Below are 26,419 nucleotides of genomic sequence, written 5' to 3'. Positions count from 1 at the left end.
TATGGCTTCATAGCTCAGTTGGGAAAGCATCGCACCGGTATCGCGGAGGTCACGGGTTCGCATTCCGTTGAAGCCCTGATTTTTTTTTTTCCAGGCTTCTCAGGCTTCTTTCCAATTGCTTAAATTGAAAATTTACTGCGATGATCATTCTTCACTTTCATTAAGTATTCTAATAATGAACTTTTTGATCCATTCAAGTGATTTCGGTGAAACTAACCATTCAGTTGAATGTCCCCTGGGTTCAAGCTCAACTTAATAGCACCAGCGACGCTTTCCATAACGTAACAGCCAGGATTGAACGAAATGTAAGTACAATGTCAATGCAATGAAATTAAATAGCCCGAGCTCTCTTAAGCCTCTCTATCAAAGCGAGGCGTGGTGTTCAACCATTCATATGAAAATGAGTTTAATTTGCCTGTGCAGTGAATGAAATCTCTTTTTCATCATGAACGGATAGGCACCAAGACTTTGAGAATGAGGCTTAGGGTAATTCGGAAATGGCCTATTCACTTGACTGGTAATAGTTTCTTTTCTTTTTTTACAATTTTTCAATACTAATATCACTAGCATTACTTACAATTTACAATAACTAGCAGTATTGGTTACAATACTAACGCTACTTACACTACTAACATTACTTACTAGTTAACAATACTACGCATTACATACACTGAACACAGAAACGTTACTTACAATACCAACATAACTTTTTTAACACGAATTTTGACAGGTAACAATAGCAAGGAAACAATTTGTGGTGTTTGACTTATGAATTTTGAATCAACAGTGATCTAATCTCCGAGGTCGTTGTTGCTTTATTTTTGAAGGTTTACCTCTTGTATGAAAACAATGTCCAGTTACGAAAAGTGGAGTGCCATAAGCTTATGTAAGTATGCACATTCTAATCTGCAACCAACTAACCTGTAATCTTGCGAGAGTTTTCAACCTGTTTTATCTTTGCAACAATAACGAATTGTGAAAGGTGCGCGAATAGTGTAAAAACAACCAGCAATAATAGAAATAATCGATTTCTTTTGTTCTTAAGCTTTGAAAACAAAATTAGCCAAATTGAGAAGAGTTAATGTATTGGTCTTAAATTTTAGAAATGAGAGTGGAAAGACCGCAGCAGAAGTTGAAATTACATTTGGCCAGCACGTTCAAATGTCTGCTTTTATTCTGTTGTACAAAGAGCTGTACGAAAATGGAACTCTGGGAAACATGACAGTGGCTCCTATCTCAGATAACAGTAAGTATTCATGTGAAGTTTATATGAAATAATTCAAATATGAACTGCGGTAGTAGACGAACTCAATTAATTGACCTCGCTCCCAATGTGTGGCTTCATAGCTCAGTTGGTAGAGCATCGCACCGGTATCGCGGAGGTAACGGGTTCGAATCCCGTTGAAGCCCTGATTTTTTCAGGCTTCTTCTTTCCAATTGCTTAAATTGGAAAATTAACTGCGATGATCATTCTTCACTTTCAGTAAGTATTCAGTTGTGCAATTCGAACTGGTGATTTATCACCCAATTTTACGATTCTGTTAGTCCTCTTTGCAATTAATTTAAAGTGTAAACATTTTGCAGTATTTTTCTATTAAATTTGTAAATGACTGGTTTTATGTGAGCTGGACAAAAACGCCTAAAAATCACTCCAAGCGATGAAAAAATAGAAGAGTAGAAAAAGGAAGTTAAGAGATTGAGGGAATAACTGACTGTTCTGAATTCCTCTGAATTTTTATATCGCATACTTTGGAGAGAGAAAAAGCCCTCTACCTGGGCGAAGTTTTTATTAACACCGTTTTGATAAACCAGACATATAAATCAATTAATATTAAATTAATATTCGCTTTTGGTTGCCACTATAGATTGTAACACGATAAGATCAAGTTAGGAATATTGGTTTTAGAAGGTTATTATTATGATATTTGCAAAATTTTTGCATGTTTGCCGAATACATATTTGTGACCTTTGCCAACTACGTGTATATAACATTTTCTCTCTAAATACACAGTTCCTGGAAAACCTCCCACAAACATGTCGGTTGAAGCCATCAATCCAACAAGCTTATTAATCAAATGGAAATTCTCATTGCCATCTTACGAGCCAGTAATTCCAAACGAAGCTCTGCGGATGTTTTATGAGCTTAAAGAAAATACAACAATGCAAAACATTAAAGACACGAACGTTACAGCAGGATTTCTTGTACTGGATAAATTAAAGAAATTCTCATGGTACACTGTCTGGATAAAGAGTGTTACGTCTCGAGGACTGGGAGTCGAAAGTGAACGTTTCAAAATACGAACTTTGGAGGAAGGTATGTTAGGAGGCTGGAAGCGGCTTTCCGGGGCTTTCCAGCATTCAGTCTTTTTTGGATCTGGCAACTTCACCACTTTGTTGAAGCTTCAATGGTGGTATCAAACGAATACCTAATCACTGTAGAATAATTTTATGGTCATCCATTTATTCTTGAGTATCAGGTTACCATAGCTCATAGAGTGTAACCCGCTCAAAAACCTTAAACTTTTAAGTACTTATAATTCGAAATCAAGCTCGAATTTTTATTACCGAATGAAGATATCATTTTTCTCAAAGTTTATTATAGTTTATTTTTGTTAATTTTGAATAAGAAACAAACGCTTCGATGAAAATAGCAGGGCATTTATAACTTTGTTCTGGTTTTCATATTATCGTGTTTCCAGTATAGTATAATATTATACGTGGTAATGTTAGTCAAATTGGTTTTCTCTTTTTATGTTGGCTCAGTTGTTCCTATCAACACGACAGTCCGACTGCCTGGCGAAAATTGGACTGCTGATCTTTTAAACACAACCTCAGATGCTTTCTCAAATCTGTCAAAACAATTACAGATTAAGGTAAGTATTCGTCATTTGTACTGCAACATTACTTCCAAACATCTCTTGGTCAACTGGTTGGCTAGGACAAAGGGATTCAAACCTCAACTGGTTTAACCGCCAAACGAGCAATGGACAAAAAACGACCAGAATATTTCGAGAAACAACATCATAGCTGAAGAAACAACAGTTAACATGTTTATAACGACTTACTGTACAGAATTATGAAAGCTGTTCGTCGATTGAGCTCTGACATATTCATAAAGATTATCTCATTGTCTCTGTTTTTAGGTGGAAGAAATGTATCACAACGAAACTCATCTACGCGACATAGTCATTCACCGCTTTAGGTAACCTTAGTCTCAGGCTAAATGGTTAGAAGTTCACGGTTACATAACGTTTACTTTATTAGCTTTGAGAATCATAGGGAGTAATCCAATCTTTAGTACCTTGCATGGTAACTATAGTAATAGCATTTCAAAGTTTTGTGGAAACTACTGGTGATGTTAGACAGGCCATACAATTTGATTGCAATCTGAAGTAATCGAGATCATTTGTGAAATAATTCTTGTCGAATGCTATCTTCTCGTAATTTGTTTCAATAAAACTATGTGTATTAAATAGGGTGGACACGATGCTAGAGAATGTCGATGGGCAGCCTCTTTGTTGATTATTCTAGGAATGACAGTCGTAAAGTTGTTGCTGACATGGAAATTATCTTCGGTCAATACGTGGAAATGAAACTGTTCATAACTCTGTACCAGGCCCTATACAGGAATGGCTCCTTTAGTGACTTACCAGTGCAACCCATACGGGACAACAGTAAGTTGTCACTTTTCAGTTCTATCCAGGAAAACAAAAAAAAACTCAATCTTGATCGTATCAAATTTTTCAACACTAACAGTTTGTTTTCTTAAATTTTCTAGTTCCAGGAAAACCTCCACAAAACATATCCGGGCATGCCACGGGTACAACAACCATTCTGGTGGAATGGACCACCGTGCCGTTGGAATCTGACGTTATACTGCTCAGGGTTTTTTATGTCATAACAAGCAAGCCAAATGAGACGATTTCGAGAAATGACATAAACGTAACAAAACGAAGTGTAAAGATTGAAAACCTGGAAAAGTTTGCTAACTACAGAGTTTGGGTACAAAGTGTTTCCACTCGAGGTCTTGGCGTCTCAAGCATTCCGATTAACGTTCGAACATTGGAGGAAGGTGAGTAAACGTTCATGTATGTTCATTTTCTTCTCGGTTCCAATACCGTATTATAATCATGGCTGTAACCAAACATGTCCCTGTCAGATACAAAGAAACCTTCCAGACTGAGAGATCGGATATTCCATTTTAGTGCTTAAGTATGCCTGAAGAGAACATCACGCCATATACCGTAGTACTTGGATTTAGCGCCCAGGGCTCTAATTTACTTTTGGTAGCTCAATGGAGGGGGCTTATTAGGCCTCTTATTAGAGACAGGGCGCCCATTGTAAGAGGGCGCTTATTGGAATGGGCGCCCTAGAAACAATATCATATTGTGTTAACACAACATGATATTACAATAAATAATGTCCTTTTTAATAGAACTGTAAACATTTTGTTTGTTATCTAGTTGTACCAGTAAACTTGACGGTTCGTCTCAGCGACGTGAAATGGAACAGGAATCTTTCTGATCCAGAAAGCGACAACTTCAAAATCTTGGCCAGAACCATTCAACAGAATGTAAGGTTCATTATCTTAGTAGAACCTTAGATCGCATGATGTAGTTTCGATAATACCATGCTTTCTGCTACAGCTTCTGTTTTCTCGCGTCAATTTTAGATATCGACGAAACCCCCTCTATAGGAGGGACATTTTCTTTTGATAGGCACATCCAAATGAATTATCTGGCAGAGAGGCATCCGAAAAGAATTTGATAATTATATCAAGACAGATTAGCTCTTTAAGTTCTCATTTTCAAGTGTTTGTGGCCATAATAGGTTGAATGTGATCATGATAGTACTATAGATGTCGCCATTATGGCAAATTAAAGCATGTATTCAAAATGCAAGACAGCATACATATTTGTACGACTGTTTTTCAAATATATCACTCATCTTCCTGTGTAGGTGTTCCTACTGTATGGACAAGAGTCGAGCTACCTACGGAATGTCCAGTGCCATCAATTTAGGTTAGTAGTTAGATATTTTTAAATATCTCCATTACACATTCTAACACTACCACATACTGGTTGAGTAATTCCAACGAATAAAACAAATTTCAAGTGCTTAAGTATGCCTGAAGAGAACATCACTCCATACTATAGTGAATTGGATTTAGCGCCCAGGGCTCTAATTTACTTTTGGTATCTCACGAGAGGGGGCTTATTAGGCATCTTATTAGAGACAGGGCGCTAAACAAATTTAGTTTGGTCCAAGAAAAGTAAACTAAATATGAAACCTTTTGATTTCAGAAATGGAAGTGTGTTGGCAGATTTGACTATAGTATATCGTCAAAGTGTTGAACCAAAGCAGTTTGCTGTTATTTTCAAAGCACTCTATGAAGATGGGAAACTTGGAAATTTGACCGTACAGCCGGTTAAAGACAATGGTACACGACAAACACTTCAATCACAATATGTACTTGTTTCATCTTTTCTTCTAAGTGGCAAACTCGTTTTCGTAAATTGATTTTTTTCGTTCTTTTAAAATTAATTTGAAACTTTGAATGCTACAGTGTTCTGGGGAAGACCAAAACTTAATTTCATTTAATGTATTTAACAATGTTTAACAGCATTGCCAAAAAAGGAATTGAGTATCGTACATTGCCGCTTGTGGTCGGGCTTATAAGCGGAGAGGCTTAAGGTGGCTCAAAACAGTAATATTTCCGGAAGCCTTATAATCGGAAGTAACATTATGTTTACAGGTAGATGGGCCTATAACCAAGGGACTTAAAAGCGGGAGGACGTATAAGCGTTTTTACGTTTGCGGTATACCGCTGAATATCCAGCCGGCTTGATGACTTTAAAGGATGTGGGAATTTGTGAGAAAATCTATGTATAAACAGTATAATCAACGAGCACATACCTACTTGATATTCATTCACCGATGCGATCTTTCTTATTGACTCTTTTCTTTTTCCTGATCCTGTAGACCGTCTTCTTAGGTAAAGGGGGGAAAAACCTTGGAAACTCATAAAAGTGACTCCATTTTCAATAATTTTGTAATTTAGACAAGACAGTTCCGTCCTTTTTCTTGTCCCATGTATACCACGTTATTTCAATTAGTTCTGAATTCTAACTTAAGGTAAATGTTCTTTTGTTTTTAAGTACCCGGTAAACCGCCAACAAGTGTTAGCGCGGAGTCAAACACATCCACGAGTATCAAAGTCACGTGGCAATGCGCGGACTGCCACGAGCTCAACACAACAATAGGATTTCTTATCTCTTACAAACTTGACAACAACAACCGCACTTTAGCTGTTGCTGTAAACAGGACTGTAAGAGACTTTCTGATCAGTGGACTTAAAAAGTTTTCAAACTACACGATCTATGTGAGCAGTGTAACGCGAAGGGGCGTCAGCATGTCAAGCAAACGATTGAGCGTAAGAACACTTGAAGATGGTAAGTAATGAAGAAAAAACATTTTGTAATGCTGTGATGAGTAACAACATTCAACAAAAACTTTATTTCACCCCAGAATTAAAAGAGAAGACGAATTTACAATGTTATATCTGATATATCAAAGCAAAAATGATAGGGAAGCTGGCTACCCGAAATAACCTAAGAGTTTAAAATTCCAGGCAGCTAGTTAAAGGAAAAGATGTTTCACATGTTTCGGTCAGGGACACAAGACAAGCAAACATAGGCACACGAAAATGGACATAAACAAAGTTAAGCTAACTACCAGTAGACTAAGATTCTTACATTACTGAAGTACTAAAAGTTCATTCAAATCCAAGGAATTTCAAAAATGGTTTATTAAGTAGAAAAAGGAAGAGGTGATAATGACCATAAAGGGTTCATTCCCTGGAACTTATGTACGAATTATTAACGAAGAACCTATAAGCATTAGCATAAACTTTCCAAGTTGAGCCATCCTAGCAGTAAATCTCTCCAACAAAAGCTTTCTTTTTTACTGGAAAAAAATAATACAAAATACTTTAATTCAAACTTGAAATTTTAGTGCCCAGTCTTGCTCCTGTGAATCTTCGTGCGTATAACATGAGCTCCACCAGTCTTTTGGTTGCCTGGGAACAACCTCCTGAGGATCAAGTGAACGGCATTTTGTTGGGTTACAAAGTAACTTACAGTAAATATGGAGAAATCGACACCAGAAAACAAAACGACAGCGTTATGTTGAATTTCACCACAATAAGCGGATTAGACAAGTTTACAGTCTATCAAGTAAATGTGTCGGCGTTCACTCGTGTTGGGAATGGACCAGAAGCAAATGTGTCTGCATCAACTGATCAAGATGGTGAGTAGAAACCTTAGGTTGGCTTAAAAACAGTGTTTTCAGAATAGTTAGTCTGTATATCCAGGAACTAACCTGTTTTACAGGTTAGTTTTCTCGACAAGAAAGCAACAATGAAGCCGATTTCCTCTAAGAGACAATCATGGTAGTTGTATTCATCGTCTTGAAGTGGATATTGTTTTTCATGATACAACTACCATGATTCGCTGCAGGTGCTCATGGGGGGAATTCACCTGTCCAACACATTTAATTAAGTGGCGCATTAATCTTCGTGACACTAATTTTATGTGGGAAAAGATTAAAGGGATGACATTTTGATCTTATGCGACTGAAATTCTGACAATTTAACTGGATGCTCCTCGTTTTAAGAGGTATCTATGCTACTCACATGTTGAACGATCTAACATCAAGTCATGAACGATATGATTTCGTTTTCACTTCAACTTCTAGTCTCGATTTTGTTTCTGTTCTCAATACAGACAGAGTTTTCTTTGTGTGATTCTCGTTAATTTCCATTATGACCTTTATTTCCCCATGATTTGAAACACGTTTTTAAACACGAGTGTTCATTTCATATGATGAGTTGCATCATGTAATTTCTAGTGCCCAGTCTTCCACCGACGGACATCACAGCATACAACACGAGCTCAACAAGTTTGAAGGTGACTTGGAATCCCGTCCCGCAAGGGTACGCTCACGGGATTGTTCTGGGGTACATTGTGCTGTACAAAAGGGAGAAGGATTTAAACACTAGTTATATCAATATAACAAGCCTAGTGACCTCTGTAGAGCTCACTGATCTCAACAAGTTTACAATGTATGTGGTCAAAATGTTGGCATTTACAATAAAAGGAAACGGAGCGATGACAAATGGAACTCATGCAAGAACACATGAAGATGGTGAGTAAAACATGTCAACAAACAGTTCATTTGCGTTGTAGTCAGAATTCCTTTTTAAAATGTTTCAAGATCACAATCTAACCAAAAAAGTCCCTGTACTGAGGCACCAACTTAACGCTGAACAGATTTAAATTTTAGGACGCATGCTAACCGATTCTTAAGTAATACTGTAATAATGTCTATATTTTGACGTCGTCTAATGTATGATTTGTGTTATTTGTATTTCTTTTCTGACTACTCTGACTACTCGTGCGCATATTTTTGCTCCGAGCTTTCTAGGATGGCAACGCCTTCAGGAATAAAATACTTTTCAATCTTCGAATGTAAATCTTGTACGCCGTGAACGCTCATCTTCGTTTTATTGTTTAAACAATCGCATAAAACGTCCATTTCGCAATATATTTTCTTTTCACAGTTCCCAGTCTGCCTCCGACACAACTCGGCGCTTACAACACTAGTTCAACAAGTTTAATGGTCACGTGGCTGCCTGTTCCTGATGGATATGTGCATGGCATTCTCCGAGGTTATCGTCTCTTGTTTAAAATAGATGAGGACAGTTTTTACCAGAATGTGACAACAGTTAACCAAAGTTTTGAGCTGATGGGACTTGAAAAGTTTACTAATTATTCTGTTAAAGTTTTGGCGTATACTCGGATTGGTGATGGAAACGTATCTGACCCTGTTCTCGTTTCAACTGATGAAGATGGTGAGTTACTAGCACAACTTCAGCATTCTCTGCTTCGAGCGAGGACTTTTTATGCTTACTACACACACAGCAACCTTTGTTGCATAAGTCTTCACATGACCATTTTTATTTGCAGAACAAGATACGGCAGTTGTAAGTTTCACTTGTCGAGTTGCAAAACTTGCTTATTTGCACCGGGTTTAACAAAGAAAACTACTCAAACGGTAACGATATATATGAGGTTTCGGGAATTTCTATAGTACAAAGAGTAATGCAGCTTCAAAGAAAATTCGTCGAGAAGCTTTTTTATTAGGCTACGAGCAGACTGAACTTCAAAGAAAACTTGTAAAGGAAAATTTGTTGTTCGTTCACTCAACCAGATACAAATTTTCAAAGATACTTGATAAAGGAAACTCCTTCGTGAATTTGATGAGATGCTTTTTTTATCGTATAAGGGCACTTTTCGGTGTGTTGTCTGATGTATAACACTTAGTGAAAGCGACAAATACTGGACTCTACTGGTTCTGAATTTAGAACTCGATGGATTCATCGTTATAGATATAGATATAGGCAAGATAAGACGACAAAGAACATTTATTTTTATTCTTTCTTCTTAAGGACCATAAGACTATGGAATAAACTACCCGCGGAAATAGCTGAGTCAAACTCACTGGCTGGTTTTAACTCTAAGCCACTTCCCTATTTAGCCAAGAATTAATAGACTTTTAAACTATATATTTTTATATCATACTCTTTTATAATTCACATATTTTTATATATGTATTATCAGAGTTTATTTATTTATTTATTTATTTATATATTTTGTAATCAACTTTTATAATTTAGTTGGTGTGATGTCTTAATGATTTTACCAACTTAATAAATGTAGATGTAGATGTAGGTGCCCAGTTAACATATTATGGTCAAAATGCCCCACAAAATAGCTTACCATACCGAGCCAAGTTTTTCTAAGACCTAGTTCAAGCTACTAAGTGTTTTAACTTGGCTTCAAGGTCTGCTGTATCGTATATTTCTTCATCGTAGTTAGCTTTGCTTCAAGCGAAGTTTGACCTTTACACCAATCCTAGTTGCCCTCATGTTAATGCACGGGTTTTACTTACGCAGTTCCAAGTCTTCCACCTCACAACGTCAGCAGCTACAACACAAGTTCCACCAGTGTCCATGTAAGCTGGCATGAGGTGCCCCGTAGCTTTGTTCATGGTATTCTGCTCGGTTACCGTGTGTTCTACAAAGTCGCAAGTGGAACAAGCAATAACAACGTCGTTTCAACTTCAGGAACTACAAACGAAAAAGAGTTGCAGGGGCTAAAGAAATTCACCATTTATCAGGTCACTGTCTTAGCGTTTACAAGGATTGGGGATGGAGCAAACTCAACTAGCATATTTGTTTCAACTGACGAGGACAGTAAGTCGAAAGTAATCCCCCCTTAACCAGTAGACAAGTCTTCATTCGACTGAATTGAACAGATCTTCTTGCAGCGTTAATTGCCGGTTTTAACAGTATTTTCCCTCATTATATCAGGAAAAAATACTGGGAGATCAAGTTTAACTCAGCTATTAAGTGTCGCATAGGTTTGGAGTTTAACTATATCTGGAGAAAAATATATTTATCTCATCGACTGTTGCCTTTAAAAAGCTAGTCAAGATTTAATAAATATTCATCACTGCACTCGATGAAATTAAAGCTCTTTGTTTATTATGTAGGTAGGTTTTGTTCAGTAAAACAGATGACAGCTACAATGAAGCTAACATATCAGAATTTTTCAGCCCTACTTCCCCACTGATGAATTAGGCGCACTTCCAGGCCCTCTAGAAACAATTTTCTCTTAGCTTCGCTGGTTACAGAAGGACGCCACTCCAAGGGAAGCATTCCCTACCATACGATGTTAGATGAAAGTATTTCCTTCTCTTGCCATCCAAAAAAACAAATCCTTTGTTTTAATTTCAGTTCCCAGTCAACCCCCAACTGACCTAACAGCATACAATACAAGTTCTACAAGTCTTCAGGTGACCTGGGGAGAGGTACCTGAAGGATTTGGTCATGGAATTCTACAGGGTTACCGAGTGTTTTATAAAAGGACTGGTGACAAGAATGACAGTTATGTGAACTCGACCACAGGCCCAAACGAGCGGAAGCTTCACATCACAGGATTGGAAAAGTTTACAGCATACTCATTAAAGGTTTTGGCTTTCACAAGAAAAGGCGATGGAGCTGTTTCTGTTAATATGTCTGTTTTAACAGATGAAGACGGTAGGCGTTTTAAATTCTCAAATATATTTGCAATTTCGCGGAGGTATATAGTTCAGTCAAAATATACTGCCCTAGAGAAATGTGCAATACTAAATTAAGAAAAGTTCATGATTATCATTATTAAAAATGCTACATTTACGATGCTTTTATCTTCATAGTAGAATAACTTAAAAGTTTCAAAATGTTAACTATGTTATATGTGAGACCACTTGCAAGAAACTTCAACACTTGGTATTTGAACGTCTTAACAGTTACACATTCATTTTCCTCTGCACCTCGCAGCTCGGGCAAAAAACGAATTTTAGAACTTTATTAACAAACTTACTACCGTAAGCTTTCTCTCTATGATCAGGGTTCATTCTTGAGATCGTGTTAACTAATACCAATCTGCGTACAGTTAGATCTTGGATTGATAGAGTGCGCATTTTTGTTTACTTTGTTGTCTACAATTCTCCAAGGCTGAAACCATCATTTCTTCAAATTTCAAATCATTGCAAGAAATCAAATAGCTATGCTTCTTTCTAGTTCCCAGCTTGCCTCCGCAAAGCGTCAAATCATATAACACAAGCTCTACCAGTGTGAACGTCACGTGGCTTGAGGTTCCCACTGGCTTTGTTCACGGCATACTAAGAGGATATCGAGTATTCTACAACAGAACTCAACTCCAGGGGGCTACTGTCAAGGACGCGCCTGCTAACAAACGTTACGTTCATCTGATGGGACTGAATAAGTTTACAAACTACACAATACAAGTGGCCGCATTCACAAGGATTGGTTACGGAGCCTTGTCGTTGGACTTGATAGTCTCCACTGATGAAGATGGTATGGATAGTTCTACCTTCTCCTTCAGTTACGTTTAAGAAATCATGATGGATTAATCCGATCTAACGTTTCTGTCTTATTACATTTTCGGTGATCTGTTTCAAAATTTATCTGACTGAAATAAAGTTTTCCTTCTGTGTCACTGTAGAATTGTGAGCCAACCTATCAGCTGAATTTCATGCAAATAAGTAAATCAAAAGGAAAGACGTATTTGGACATTTTCATAACTGGCCAAAAAGCAATCACTTAGGAACAAAAGAAGTTTTTCCCAATTTTGCACACATTAAACTAAGCATGCTTGGTTTTATTTTCCTTTGACTGAATAAAAGAGCTCCGCGCTAAAACTCCAGTGTAATTGAATCAGTTGAGCCTAAAACGCTTCTAGACATCGTGCGAATGCCGTCCGTTTAGGAAACAAATAAATGGATGAATGCAGATCATAATCACGTACCGTGCAAGTCACATACTAGTTGCTGGACATTCTCTGTTTAAAGGTTAATTTCCACTTGCTCGCTACGAATTTCAGAATCGCTTTATTGACGTCTTTATTATTAACTTTAGCGATCAATGCGATTACATCGACACTGCCAGTCTCCCGGACATAGTAGCGATCGATGCAATGATAAATGTACTAAAATTCACTGCTTCGTTGTTAATTCAGGTCCTTTTGGGATCAATATTGTATTCTGTAAGAAACTAGTTTGTACGCGACATCTAGAGAACCGCTCGACTTTTTCTGTCGGGATCGCTTCGAAGATATCGCAGTGATCATATGGAAACTAAGGGGAGGTTATAATCATTATCAAGCAATTTTTCTTTCTTAGAGCAAAAGTCTGACTTTTTGTTTTAACACAGTTCCCAGCCGTCCTCCGCAAAACCTCCGAGGAAACAATATCAGCTCAACAGCGCTGAGAATCACGTGGAACCCAGTTCCCGCCGGTTTCGTGCACGGTATACTGCGAGGGTATAGAGTGCTTTATAGAAAGACGAACGAACCTTTCGCACCTTACACTAAGATAACTGTCTCACCAAGAGTCAATGTGAAAGAAATCCACGGTCTTAAGAAGTTTACCTTCTATACTATACGGGTTCTCGCGTTTACCATAAAAGGTGATGGTGCCAAGTCTGCACCGGTAAATGTATCAACGGATGAAGACAGTAAGTATATGATATTGTGAACGATATTCTATAAACGGTGTATATAAATAAATAAACAAGTTCATTTCAAGATTCTTTATTGAACATTCAACCCTGAGACTATGTTCGTTGCTTCTTGAGAACGATTGAATTGTTACAAAGACTGTATTTAAAGTGGCAGTCAAATTTCGCAACGTTACAGGGAATTCCATAGCAAAGCCAACCCATATTGTGTTGGAACACGTAGTAGCTTACGTATGGGATTTTTTCTGAAAATTTATAGACTAATGTTAACATTCAGTTCACGACTATCTAACATGTAACAGATGTCTTCTCCGAATAAACAATGATCCATTAATGTTTCCAGTTCCCAGTGAGCAACCACAGAATGTTTACGCCAAGGACAAAGCAAGTGCAACGGTAATTTACCTGTCATGGCACCGCCCCCCGGAACACACCATGCACGGTATTCTACGTGGCTACTACATTTGGTACAGTATCATCAGCCTTGGAATTTATGACGAAACTCCAGTTTTTCCACAAGACTACATGAAGAAACAACTACCTGCAGGGTCTAAAAGCGATGCTCTCACTGATCTGGAAAGTTACGCTACATACGACATAAGAATAGCCGCCTTCACCAGCAAAGGATACGGTCCCATCAAAGACATATCATCAAGTGAGCGTGATTATTCGTTGTATAATATAAATATTTTTACTATGTTTCATGTACGTTTGTGTGGAGAGTTACGTCGATTTTGCCTCGTACTGAGTTTTGTGCGAGAAATGAAACGAGGGACCGTGATTCCTCTCAATGTTTTGTTCCCTGCTGCTGTAGGGCTGCCTTCTTGAGTCTTTTCCGAGTTAGGAGAATGTTAAAGGAACTCTTACGGCAATCTGAATAAAGAGTAAACCTGAGTTTAAAAAGTAATTCAGCTACACAGTAGATATCACACGTTTTGTAAAGCGTATGTTACTGTTTAAGGCCACACACAAATATAACTCTCTCAAGCAATACGCGCAAGTACTTCAATTGACTCGTGTTGTAAGCAGTCAGCAACTCATCTTTTACAGACTTTGAAGCACAAAGACATGTATAAAACCTTGTCTAAAGAGCAACCATATCTAGATTACGGCATAGCCTAGCCCCTTCTGGTCCGTTGTGTAGAAAGATAGTTCTTTTTTTAATTTTGTAGTTACACAGGAAAAAAATAGCCCCTTTTACTCAGCGTGCTCTGATAAATTTAGAATATTCGATACCTGTATGTCTTTTTTCTTATCCTGAACAAGGCATCCTCTTCCAGCTGACTCATAACGTCACAATCGGTGACGCCTGACGTCACCGGGCGGTAACGTAGAAAGACTTGAATAACTAGTTTGTGATGTTCAGGTTTGTAATTCTCGTCTGAAATTAAACATGTTCTTCTTTCGAAGGAACCTGCAGATGTCGCTCCACGATCCCGACTAACTGGTGGAAAAATCCTCCATACGTGAACTCACAACCCTATAGCAACAGAAGCAAGGAAAGCGGTATCTTGCCAACCATACTTGAGTTGGCTGTTTCTCACTGCTGCCAGGGATGCGATGAGTTCGGCGCCACGACGATTGACTTCACAACTGATGCAAATGGCTTAGAAGCCGAAAAAGAAGGTGTCATTGAGGTCAAGGACGCAATCAGTACCAAAACAATGATTTCCTTTGGACTTGCTGGTGTAATGCCTCAAGAAAAGTACTATAGTCCTGATGGGATAGCGGAGTACGTGCCTATCATGGAGACTCCGGGCGTAGCTTTTATCGTAGCTGAAAAGAGGTGAGAGAACTACAGAAAGTGATACACTAAATAAGATATTAACCCTTGTAGGAAGTCGTTAATTAATCTATAAAATAAACATAACGTAACCACAAAGTTAACATTTCAAAATCCATCCCGCGTTTTTGGAAGATCTAATAACGATTACCACTCTTCTATGCTAGTGTAGATCTTTACATGTTTAACATGGACGTTTAGATTCGCCCCGGAAATCAAAATCTCACGTTTCAATTCTGATAACCATCACTGAACCGCTCGAGTATTTTCAGGGGCGTAGCCAGAATTTTTCAAAGGGGGGGGGTCACACTGTGTCAAAGTGAGGGTATTCACCTAATTGTCATGTCGTTTTTGCTACCTGTTGGGGGTTGTTTGCTTAAAAAAGGCTTATAAAAGGGGGGGTCACGGGCACCCCAGGATCCGCCCTAGCTACGCCCCTAATTTTCACTTAAGGTGACTCAAAACAGTTTTCTGTGTTTTTTTAAGACTTATAGAACTCGGTGCAATTTTTCAGGCTTGGAACTGTTCTGTTTTGAATGGCTGTACTATTTTATTAATGTGACTCTCCACTGTTCCTTTCATTATGTTTAAGTCATAAATTAAGTTAGCACTGTCCTGTTGCATAGCAACAAACTTGACCCACTTTTCACCATCAATTGCATCTATCTTAAAAACTAAACCGGTGACCCCATATTTTTTTTGATAAAAATCTTTTTATTACACACAGAAGTAGAAACAGGGAAAATTAGAAAACATTCTGCGGAGTACGTAGATTTTGCTTAAATTAAAAAAATTGGAAATTTCCAAGTTGGAAAAATTCCACTCCGCAGTTTTTTTTGTTTTTTTTTACAATTTCGCAGATGCATTCCGCTCTTGCTGTTGAACAAGTTTTTGCGTTAAAAACGTAGGGTCACCGGATCCGTTTTTGAGATATTAGCTTCGTGAATAAGGAATTTTTCGTGCGCGTTCTACGCGCAAATTAAAATCTCGACTTTGCAAGATGGCACTTTGCGCAGGCGTGAAAGTAGTCCGCTGCTCAGTAAAGCCTGCCATTCCACGCGAATAAACACGAATACCCGCGAATAATGTTTTCTTTTCGCTGTTGTCGTTAGCAGCATAAGCGGTAGAAAAAGGGTACCATAAATACCCGAAGGTGAGACTGGCCTAGTAAAAAGAACGAAGAAAACTTGAAGAGTAGTTTTTTCCTGCTGTTTTTTAGATTGATAGCCGGCGCGATCGATTACAACATCAATCACAATTTTCGTTTACGTTCCAGCACAGCGGTTTAAAAGAATGTTTTTTTCATTTGAAATTGCCGGAAGGATGGATGTTTTCGAAGATAAAAACAAGCGATATCGCAAACAGCTCACTAAACTAGGTGGAAACAGAGTTTTACGAAGTAGGCCTCGCGTCGCCATGTTTATTGTGAGTTTTGCAAACTTGAAATCTCGCGCGCTTTCTCGCGACCCCTCGAGTGATCGCATGATGCCTAGCGCTGAAGTGCGTGTTAGAGTCCAGGCTTCGCACGGAAATATTACTGTTTTGAGCCACCTTAAATAAATGTGGTTAAAGGTTAATCTTCTAGTCCCCAGAATGCACTGCCTTCGTACACAAGTGGTCGCCCGTATTTAGCCTGCCAAGTACAGAAAAAAAAAGATTTAGGATCTTTAGTTTCACCCATTAGCCCTTTCCAAAATTTTAAAATAAAGGTTTTTCAGTTAATACTATCTACTACAGAAAAAATGCATCTTCACTAAAAAAAAGTTTGGGTGCATAGCCTTTGCAAGTGAAAGCAGCTATTTTTGTTTAAAGGAGAGACAAATTCACACGAGAGTTGTTTCCCCAGATTGAACGAAGGTAATTATTTTTTAAAGCAACTGTTGGACTGTGTAAGTTGGCAAGTGAAACAATTAGCTATTGATCGACTTGAAGTAATTGGAGGTGAGTTGGTAAGTTAGTGAAGCTGATGTTAAGTGCACCAGTCGTTCATGAGAACAAAGAGAGAAGAACTAACGCTCAAAACGTTAGCCTCACAAACTTGATATGGCGGTTAACTTACCTTTATCAACTTCATAAATTAAATTGCGTCCCCATAGTTATTTTTTCTAGAAAAAAAAGAACTTGAACGAGCTCTTTCTAACTGTTAGACCTGTCTTGGTTCGTTCCATGCAGAGATATTCACAAGGAAGTCCTACTAGCGATTCTAAGCTGTTGGCCTGCTGTTGTCATCGCTTGTATCATGACCTACGTAGCTGGAATTGTCGTGTGGGCTCTGGTAAGTTTCCTTTATAACTTAAATTAGGACACGTTTCATCAGATGCTTTCATCCCCCCCCCCCCCCCCCCACCCAACATACTATTAATCATCTTTCAATCCAGGTTTCTTTCCAAATCATTTTTATTTTCAAAGCATTTCGCCCTGAGAAGACTGTCTTTTTCCGTTATTGGACTTCGCCTCCGAGAAGGGGCGGTTTTCATGAATAAGTCATGAATGAAACACTGAATAAAAATTTATCTCTTAACGTAAGATATCTTCTTTAACTATTACTTAAATATGCCGCGTTAGCAGCTTAAAACCAGTTACGTCTCATCGAAATCTAAAGCAAAAACTATGAACATTTTACCTAATGTTGATCGTTAACATCGAATACTAAAGATGTTCGCAGCAATCACCTTATTTCGAGTTAACAGCTTTTCGTGAAATTTTCTTCGGGTGTTTAAAGAAGCTACTTCACGAATGGTCACGAATGACATAACTTTAAAAACTGGTTTTCGTCATTTCTGATCATCGTTTGCAATCCGTTTAATCTACTCAAGACTCAGCCATTATTGCCATCGCTCTGGCGTTTTTCTACCATAGTATAAGACGATTTTCCAGTTTCCTTAATATGAATTCAGGTAATTTTAGTAATTAGCCTTTCTTATAATGATGTTCAATATTTTGTTTTGCAGGATATGAACTGGAATCACGTTGACTTTCCCAAATCTTTCTTTTCGGGATCACTCGAGGGATTCTGGTGGTCGTTCGTTACCATGACAACGGTTGGGTAGGTTTTATGGACGTTTTTCTTGTTGCTGTCGTCATTTTTAATTTCAAGATGTTCACAGATGTAAAGGTTGTTTTCGTTGCTGTCGTCGTCGTTATTTTCGTTGTTGTTGTTGTCGTTGTTGTTGTCGCCGCTGTTATGTGATTTGATATTAAAAGGTGAAAGAGTACCATTGCCTTGACCTGTTTTACTTAAGGTACGGTGATCGGATTCCTAAGTCCATTCCAGCCAGGTTGTTTGCTTTTCTGTGGACGTGGACCGGTATCGCTACAATAGCTGTAATCACGAGCAGTATGACAGCTTCACTCATGAGTATGGTGTTCAAGCCAGAAAGGATGATCTACGGAACAAAGGTGATGAATATAAACAAATACAATGGGAAATTGTTAAAAATAAAAATTGAAGACTGCCATCCAGCTGCTAACAGTGGTCGAAGTTGTCAATTCATTTGAGCATGGCATTTTGTTGATTTCCTTTTTTTGGCAACGCGACCAGTTAACGCGAACAAATCATGTTGAAGTATAGAAACAAAGCAAATTGAATACTTTTCTATCATACTCAACGTTGATTGGGTCAAGCAATGCCGTGTTTTCACGAGAGAGGTTTACTACGGTTACCGCTTACCGAGGTTTCGTAACCAAACCGCAGTTATTAGAGAAGCTGTTTACGCGGAACTAATTAACTAAAGTACGCCGTATACAACGGACGGTTTGAGGTTTTCTCAGAAACCAATGCTTCAATGTTGCACAGAAACTATTGGAAAATCAGTTATAAAATTTCTGACTTTACTCCAATGCCGAACGTAGGTCGTTGTCAATTTGTTTGCGGTGATGTCGAGCCAAACTCTCCTTAAATGTAAAGCTTTGTAGATGAATACTGGAAAGAAAATTTTGATATCTCACTGAGCCTCTTCCCGCAAAAAAAACTGAAACGACATCTCAGTGCCCGGGCGACGAGGATGTTTACCGGTACTTCTTCTTATTCGGGGCCGCTTAAAACTCTAACATTTGCTTTTCTTCTCCATAGACCTCAATTATGATTTTTTTCCCTCTCTATTCGTGGTAGGTCTTCTTCTAGTTACGCCTGCATGTAAACTGCTACTAAGCTACTGAGCCTCCAACAGAAAGGAAACACTTACGGCACTTAACGATGAACGGGAAACAGCAGTCCGGGATTTCTTTGCCTAAACATGGGCTTATTTAGCTTTTTTGGCCTGTTGACTTGAAACCTACTTACATTAGAAGGAATCTTTTTTCTATTTTTCACCTCTTTACGCGCTGAACGCGTGAACACTTGCTGCCAAGATGTCGCAACAACGTCTGCTTTTCCTCGGTTACCGTCGGTTACTGAGCTAAACCATGCCTGATGAGGCGTTCAACTGTCGACAAACCTTTGGTTGGCTTACTTTTGATTTTACCGCCATTTAACAAGTGGCGGCAAATATAAGGATTGATTGATTGATTGATACCGAGGTTTGCCACTGTGTTTACACGATTAAAAATTTCACTTCAGTAAAGCGGTTAAAACAAAACCAATGCAAGGTAAACATCTCTCGTGAAAACACGGGCTTAGTGACACTTAGCTAGTTGCGTTCTTAAGGTTGATTTTCCAACAGAATTACTGATTAATTTATGCTGTTCAGTTGGCAGCCATTGATAACTCCACTGAATACAAACTGGGACTCAGACGCAATGCCATACTAAACCCAGGTGGGTAGAGTCAAAGAACGCTAATGAACACTAATTCATTGACTGATCTTACATTAACAGTTTCATTCTCCTCTAAAATTGACTTTATGAGAGTTTCAACTTCGATCTACTATCAACTCCCAATGACTGGAAGTTAAACAGGGTACTTTGTGATAACAAGCTACCAACCGATGCTCCAGACTGCGTACAACAGTTATAAGAGATACGATCTCCATCAGAATCAGAAATATCGAACATAGCTGGAACTAAGCTAATTTTGGATAACTTTTTAATCATACTGGAGCAAACTATTTCTTGTTTGAAGTTTTTTCATGCTCACCTAGCATTGCATTGCATTGTTTATAAAGCCTTTTGCCCCGACTTGAAAACGTTGTACTTGTATGTTCATATTCAAACAAATCAAATCATGTTCATACGAAAAATTTCGTTTAAAAGAGAATTTATATTGTTTCTGCGCATCCTTACTGCGCACGCAAATTCAGACGCCACGTCATGCATCGAGCGCGCGCTAAGTTTAACAAATTGACGTCAGTTTTTCATGGTTCCGTCCTGTTGTTGATCATGAATTTTGTTATAACATTGTCAAAGTAGCTGTGGATCCACGAGACGATAGCTGGGTGGATTCGCAGACTACCTTGACAATGTTATGACGAAATTCATTGTCAACAACAGGACAAACGCATGAAAAACTGACGTCAATTTGTTTATTACGATAACAAATTGTCAAATTGTCCACTCTCGCTCGTTGATGCATCGTATAAATTATAAATTCATGTGTCTGTCCGCATATTGACAATGAAAATTAGCCAAAGAGCGCGCGAGAATTTCTGCAGTTATCCTAAAAAATAAAATGAACAGAAATAGGGCAGATGGCCATTGCTATAGCTTTGCCTGGATTTAACGATCTTGGACCGACACCTATTTTTCTTTTGACGGATCATTTTCTCTACCGATTTTCTATGTTTAGACAAAAAATGAAGAAAATCTATCGATTAGGAGTTCCTTTTAGCTCAGTATCTGTGCAGCGGTTTCAAATACCTTTTGAAGGGTTAAGATTTGTAAAAACGTTGGCAACATTTGGAATTATTTACGCAACAGACCCTCTTCTACAAAATATGATTAAGATCGTTTACCTCCGTTGAATCACCTTCGATATTTTTAACTATAAACCCCTGTAGACCATGCTCAATTACGTGCACCAATTTTTCAAAATCAGGGTAGTTTTCCACACGCTTTCGGTGACCTCCAATTTTTTTCTTTTTTTTTTTTTTTGCATTTCTGACTCAATTAACTCATCTGACTGCAGTAAAAATTTTAAAAAAATCTATCGACTGGAAAATTTTTGCGCGAACGTCCTTAAGAGTACCTGCCTGTAAAAATCAGACAAATTCTTAATTTCGCGGCAAGGGTCGAAAATTCGATTTCGCTCATATTCTTATGGTAGATAGGCTAGAGCATGACAAAAACTACTGGATAGTTTTCTTGGCAAAATATCCTTTTATTTCAAAGAAATATGCAAATTACCAAATTCCGTTAAAATCGTCATTTGACGCACCATTTTATTAAGCAAATTTGAGAGCCTCGCATGCAAAACTGCATCATTCTTCCGTCTTTAAAACACTCAAATATTTTTATGCAGTGTTTAAATGTGTACTGGGTTGGTTTTAGGGAATGTTGCGTTGTCTTTTTGGGCGCAAAATAATTAAATTTCGAAGACATGTATCTCATTCACTTAAAAGTACTTCGTGTATATAATTAATTTTCACCATGTGCGAAACCTTCAAATGGATTAAGCTTCTGGTGGTTGAATCGCAGAAGGATGATCTACAGATTCCTGTAAAAATTTCTTTGGGCAAATGATTGTGAGCGACGCGAGAGCTTTTCAAAGTACGTCAAAAATGCACATATTTGACCATCCGTCGTCAAATTTCAATTTACGGGTTAGACGTATATTTTAGCATGCGCCACATGACTTGACCTGTAATAAGTTGAAATAGACACAGAGCTGATAATTTCGAAATGTTCTAACCTTATTTGTTGCAAAAGGCAGGTCCAAAGCCGATTTGACGCGTTTCTAGTCGATCTCTCACCATTCGTCGCACATAAAGCAGAAGTTTGCTTTTGTTTACACAAGGTTAACGTCCGATGTACATCGCCAACTGTCAACCTATTATTGGTCGAATATCATGAATCTGTGACCATCTTTCTGCGCATATGAACATCACTGCGTCTAAGTCAAAAACGGTCGAGTCATTTGTAGATAGTTGCTTGCTTTGCACTGCGCCGAAATAATACGTTTGATCGATTGCTGACCATTGCTGATAAGCGTGTCGGCGCAGCCGCAATCTTACAGCCGTTATTTATTCGTCACGCAATGCTGTCACGGCATACGCTGCACATTTTGATCTATTTTGTATAGAGCACTCTCAGGATAAATGAAACAATTTAATCATTGTTCATCTGTTTATTCATATGTATAATAACATGTGTATATTTATATAATCGTATTCTATAGTGTACGTGGCCTAGGTCCAAATCACGTTTGTTGTATGTTTTGATGTTTCAGACCCTGACAGCTGATAAAGCTAGTGCCTGTACTCACTAGAATTTAAAAAAAATCGCTATGAAACAAATTATAGATCAATGAAGCAAGAACTAGCTGAAATAAAAATAGAAAATCGCAACGTGTCTAATTCGTGAGAAAAACAGACTAAATTTAATTAGTAATTACGTGAGTAAATAGCCCTGGCCATGCCATTTTATTTGGCGTATTTTGTTTGCCTTGTGGCGAGGCATTGGTATGTTTGTAACAGGAAATAGAGGACTGTTGTCAATACAGTCCAAAATCATTGTCAGTAAAATATTGTAAATAAAACACCTATTGACCGGTTACCTCCGCGGCCACCATTTGGTCGTTCCGATAAGGGTTTCATTATTATCTTTACCCCTATTAAGCGGCCACCCAAAATTTAAAAACTTTGTTTTGGAAAGGGCGATGGCAGATAAGAGTCTGAAATTGAAGGTGCATGACGAGTGATAATTCAAATACACGTCGATCATGATTGTCTTGAATTGACTCCATATTCACCAAGAAATTTATATCCTGATAGTGAAAAATTTTTTTATTAATATATTAGTAAGTATTTTTGGTATATTAGTATTTTCCTCATAAGTAGTGTTATTAGTAACAGTATTTCTTGTTTTTGTTCTTGTTTTTGTTTTTGTTTTTGTTTTTGTTTTTGTCTTTTTTCATCTATACTAGCGTTAGTCTATGTAGTTTCTTCTACAAAAGTAAAAATTAGCGTAGTTTTATTCATTAATATAAATAGTAAGTATTTTGGGTGTGTTAGTATTTTCCTCTTAAGTAGTCTTATTAGTAAGAGTATTCCTCGTCCATCTGTACTCACGTTAGTTTATCTAGTTTTTCTTTCTTTTATCTGCAAATGTATTTTCAATTGTTATTGTCACTCTTATTTGTAAACTTATATAAATATCAATAAAATACAAAAAAAAAAATTAAATATTCAAGGTACACCAACCTCTATTTAAGCGGCTAGCCCCATTAAGCGGTCACCACCCATTTCCCCGGGGGTAGCCCACTGTATTACATGTAAACTAAAAATAATTGCACAGCGCGAAAAGACCTAGGTATGAGTTTAGCGTTACAGTATTACGCAGGGCATGTAGGTAGCGGTGGTCGAGTGAAAGATAACAACAGGGGCAACGGTAAACTATTCATTCTTCTCATTTCTTAATTTAATCTCTTCCTACTCAACACGATTGTGTGCTCCCAGTGGTTCCCAGCCTTATGGAGCCTTATGTATTAGGATAGAAATTGTCCTACCCCTACCCCCTCAAATGGGATGACAGCATTGCGTGACGAACAAGGAACCGCTGCAAGCAAGGATTCAAGCCATCAAACCATGACGATCAAAACGTAATATTTTGGTGTAGTGCAAAGCAAGCAACTATCTACAAATGACTTAGCCGTTTTTGACTTAGATGCAGTGGTGATCATATGTGTCGAAAGAGGGTCACAAATTCATGGTATTCGACCATTAAATAAGTTGACAGTTGGCGATGTACATCGGACGTTGTGTAAACAAAAGCAAACTTCTGCTTTATGTGCGACGAATGGTGAGAGAAACACGTCAAATCGGCTTTGGACCTGCCTTTTACAGCACATGAGGTAAGAGCATTTCGAAATTATCAGCTCTGTGTCTATTTCAACTTAACATTGGTCAAGTCATGTGGCGCATGCTAAAATATACGTCTAACCCGTAAATTGAAATTTGATGAGGGAATGGTCAAATATTTGCATTTTTGACGTACTTCGAAAAGCTCTCGCGTCGCTCACAATCATTTGCCCAAAGAAATTTTTACAGGAATCTGTAGATCATCCTTCTGCAATTCAACCACCAGAAGCTTAATCCATTTGAAGGTTTCGCACATGGTGAAAATTAATTATATACACGAAGTACTTTTAAGTGAATGAAATACATGTCTTCGAAATTTAATTATTTTGCACCCAAAAAGACAACGCAACATTCCCTAAAACCAACCCAGTACACATTTAAACACTGCATAAAAATATTTGAGTGTTTTAAAGACGGAAGAATGATGCGGTTTTGCATGCGAGGCTCTCAAACTTGTTTAATAAAATGGTGCGTCAAATGACGATTTTAACGGAATTTGGTAATTTGCATATTTCTTTGAAATGAAAGGATGTTTTACCAAAAAAACTATCCAGTAGTTTTTGTCATGCCCTAGCCTATCTACCATGAAAATATGAGCGAAATCGAATTTTCGACCCTTGCCGAGTTATTTTCCATTTTTATGGACAGGGACTCTTAAGTTCTTCTCTTGTAATCCATTCGACTTTGGCTCATCTAAAACTTTATTCGAAGACAAAGAAGTCTAACCGAGAAAAGCAACTCTCAGGTCGGTAAGAACTCATGGACCGATATACGCCTGTTTTGTTTCAGATCACTCATACGGGAACTTGTTCGATATTTTTGAAGACCTTGAAAAAGACCGAATCCATGCTGCTCTTCTTGACTCGTACTCGACAGCAAGCGAGAGTAAGATGTTCAGTAAGGACTGGTTACGAGTGATAGAAATCATACCTGTTAGATACGAGTCTGCTAATGGAGTGGTACTGACCGGTGACGTTATGAGACTAGCGCGCTGTTTCCGACGCTATGTGAAATCAGAAACAAGTACCATACACAGAATTATACAGAGAAACGTAGGGACTATTGAGGTGAGGACAGAAGTAATCGTAGATTTAGTCTGTCGGTTTTAAGTTTCCTCTTTATTTTCCTCTTATTTCAGTTACTGAAATCTCTTTTTGTAATCCCTGTCTAAAGCCCCGGCCAAACCCCGGCCAAACCAAACCATCTCCAATAACACCTAACACGTCACAAAACGTCTCACAGGGTGGCCAAACGCACACAAAATGTTGCGACCAACAATGTTGCGATATGTTGCGTTAAAATGTTGCAATCGTTTGGCCGGGGCTTAAGGATAGATAAGGAAGAATTTTGAATTTTGTAGTCTTTTCATTCACAGTGACATAATAGCAAGGGCCGAAAGTGAGAATATGGATTAAAACTCCACCGTGTGAAAAAATAAACTTTGTCGTGCTTTTAATTTACCAACATGATGATTATTGTTAGATCTTTGTTCACAAGTACGACCACATGAAACAAAAAATACATAAAATAGCGAATTGTAACATTCTTTTCTCGTTTAATTTAAATTATCCAGGCAGATGACGTTCCTTTTGCAGTGAAGACATCTTCTGATCTGCTTACTGAAGAATCTTATCTTTATGTAAGAACAGTGATTATCTTGGGAGGCTCTCTCGGTGTCTTCACTCTCTCTGGTCTCCTTTGGCATTTTTGCTTTTATAAAAAGACGATATCACCACAGCCTTCTGATTCAGGTATGAAATACCGAACATTCCATTTAATCCCAGTCGTAGAAGCAGTGATTTTACTTTTCCTCAGGCAGAATACTTTCTAGTACACCTTGATTTCTCAGAATTTCTCTTAGATGTGTTTGCATTAAGTGTATTGTGTGGCGATTAGGAACTGACTAATACTTGCTGTCATATCGATTTGTCTTTCGAAAGGAAAACAGTGGAACCCCGCTCTACGCACATTAATGGCAGTGCGAAACAGGATGTTACTAAAACTGGTAACGGGGTACCGGGAACCGTGAACGGGAGTCTGGGAACGAGTGTACAGCGGTAACCCGCCAAAGAATTCAACATGGCGGACAAAGGAAAAGGAAACGGAACAGAAATATGAGGAAGTGTTACGATTGTAAACGTAGGTTTCCACCGGCTGTGTCCCAGAGTCCAATATGTACATAAAATAGCGACTGGGCAGAAAATCGAGTCGGTATTATCACATGCTTTCCCAATAGGTCAGTGCAAAATGCAGACTGCAAGACTGCAGACCGGGTACAAAATGCAGACTAGGTACAAAATGTAGACTGCAGACTGGGCACAAAACGCAGACAGAGAATAAAGACTGTTTTTCATCTGATACGTGACAACATGTCATCTGAAAACATACCGAGTGTCACGCGGTCGCTTTTCCGCGGTCATCTTTCACCAACATTAGCATTATTTAGCTCTTATTAACCGAGCTGGAGGTCTGTATGGGAGAATCTTGACCAAGGTCGTGAGTGCAGACCGAACGCAGTGAAGTCTGTACAAACGACCGAGG

The 26,419-nt window shown here is 38.2% G+C and overlaps 1 protein-coding gene across 2 annotated transcripts in view; it reads left to right on the top strand.

Annotated features, from left to right (window-relative positions):
* Window positions 1-26,419, top strand: part of LOC110045851 (uncharacterized) — a 41,228-nt gene that overhangs the window by 9,744 nt on the left and 5,065 nt on the right. For both annotated transcript variants that reach the window (XM_089287647.1, XM_089287646.1), the window contains 27 exons: window positions 199-305; window positions 828-886; window positions 1,104-1,246; window positions 2,012-2,314; window positions 2,764-2,873; window positions 3,144-3,202; window positions 3,532-3,674; window positions 3,779-4,072; window positions 4,464-4,573; window positions 4,960-5,021; window positions 5,304-5,440; window positions 6,159-6,452; window positions 7,015-7,308; window positions 7,909-8,205; window positions 8,621-8,911; window positions 10,016-10,315; window positions 10,859-11,161; window positions 11,687-11,983; window positions 12,839-13,141; window positions 13,488-13,799; window positions 14,555-14,930; window positions 17,100-17,202; window positions 17,879-17,973; window positions 18,170-18,326; window positions 19,616-19,682; window positions 24,668-24,945; window positions 25,452-25,629. In XM_089287647.1, the coding sequence (XP_089143773.1) occupies window positions 199-305; window positions 828-886; window positions 1,104-1,246; window positions 2,012-2,314; window positions 2,764-2,873; window positions 3,144-3,202; window positions 3,532-3,674; window positions 3,779-4,072; window positions 4,464-4,573; window positions 4,960-5,021; window positions 5,304-5,440; window positions 6,159-6,452; window positions 7,015-7,308; window positions 7,909-8,205; window positions 8,621-8,911; window positions 10,016-10,315; window positions 10,859-11,161; window positions 11,687-11,983; window positions 12,839-13,141; window positions 13,488-13,799; window positions 14,555-14,930; window positions 17,100-17,202; window positions 17,879-17,973; window positions 18,170-18,326; window positions 19,616-19,682; window positions 24,668-24,945; window positions 25,452-25,629 (5,472 nt within the window). The remainder of the gene's footprint in view (window positions 1-198; window positions 306-827; window positions 887-1,103; window positions 1,247-2,011; window positions 2,315-2,763; window positions 2,874-3,143; window positions 3,203-3,531; window positions 3,675-3,778; window positions 4,073-4,463; window positions 4,574-4,959; window positions 5,022-5,303; window positions 5,441-6,158; window positions 6,453-7,014; window positions 7,309-7,908; window positions 8,206-8,620; window positions 8,912-10,015; window positions 10,316-10,858; window positions 11,162-11,686; window positions 11,984-12,838; window positions 13,142-13,487; window positions 13,800-14,554; window positions 14,931-17,099; window positions 17,203-17,878; window positions 17,974-18,169; window positions 18,327-19,615; window positions 19,683-24,667; window positions 24,946-25,451; window positions 25,630-26,419) is intronic.

This window comes from Orbicella faveolata, unplaced genomic scaffold, assembly GCF_042242905.1.
Source record: "Orbicella faveolata isolate gen_17 unplaced genomic scaffold, um_ofav_v1 contig_1, whole genome shotgun sequence".
Classification (NCBI taxonomy): Eukaryota; Metazoa; Cnidaria; class Anthozoa; order Scleractinia; family Merulinidae; genus Orbicella; species Orbicella faveolata.
The sequence above is the reverse complement of the archived record's forward strand: the minus strand, read 5'-3'. Positions and strand labels throughout refer to the sequence as shown.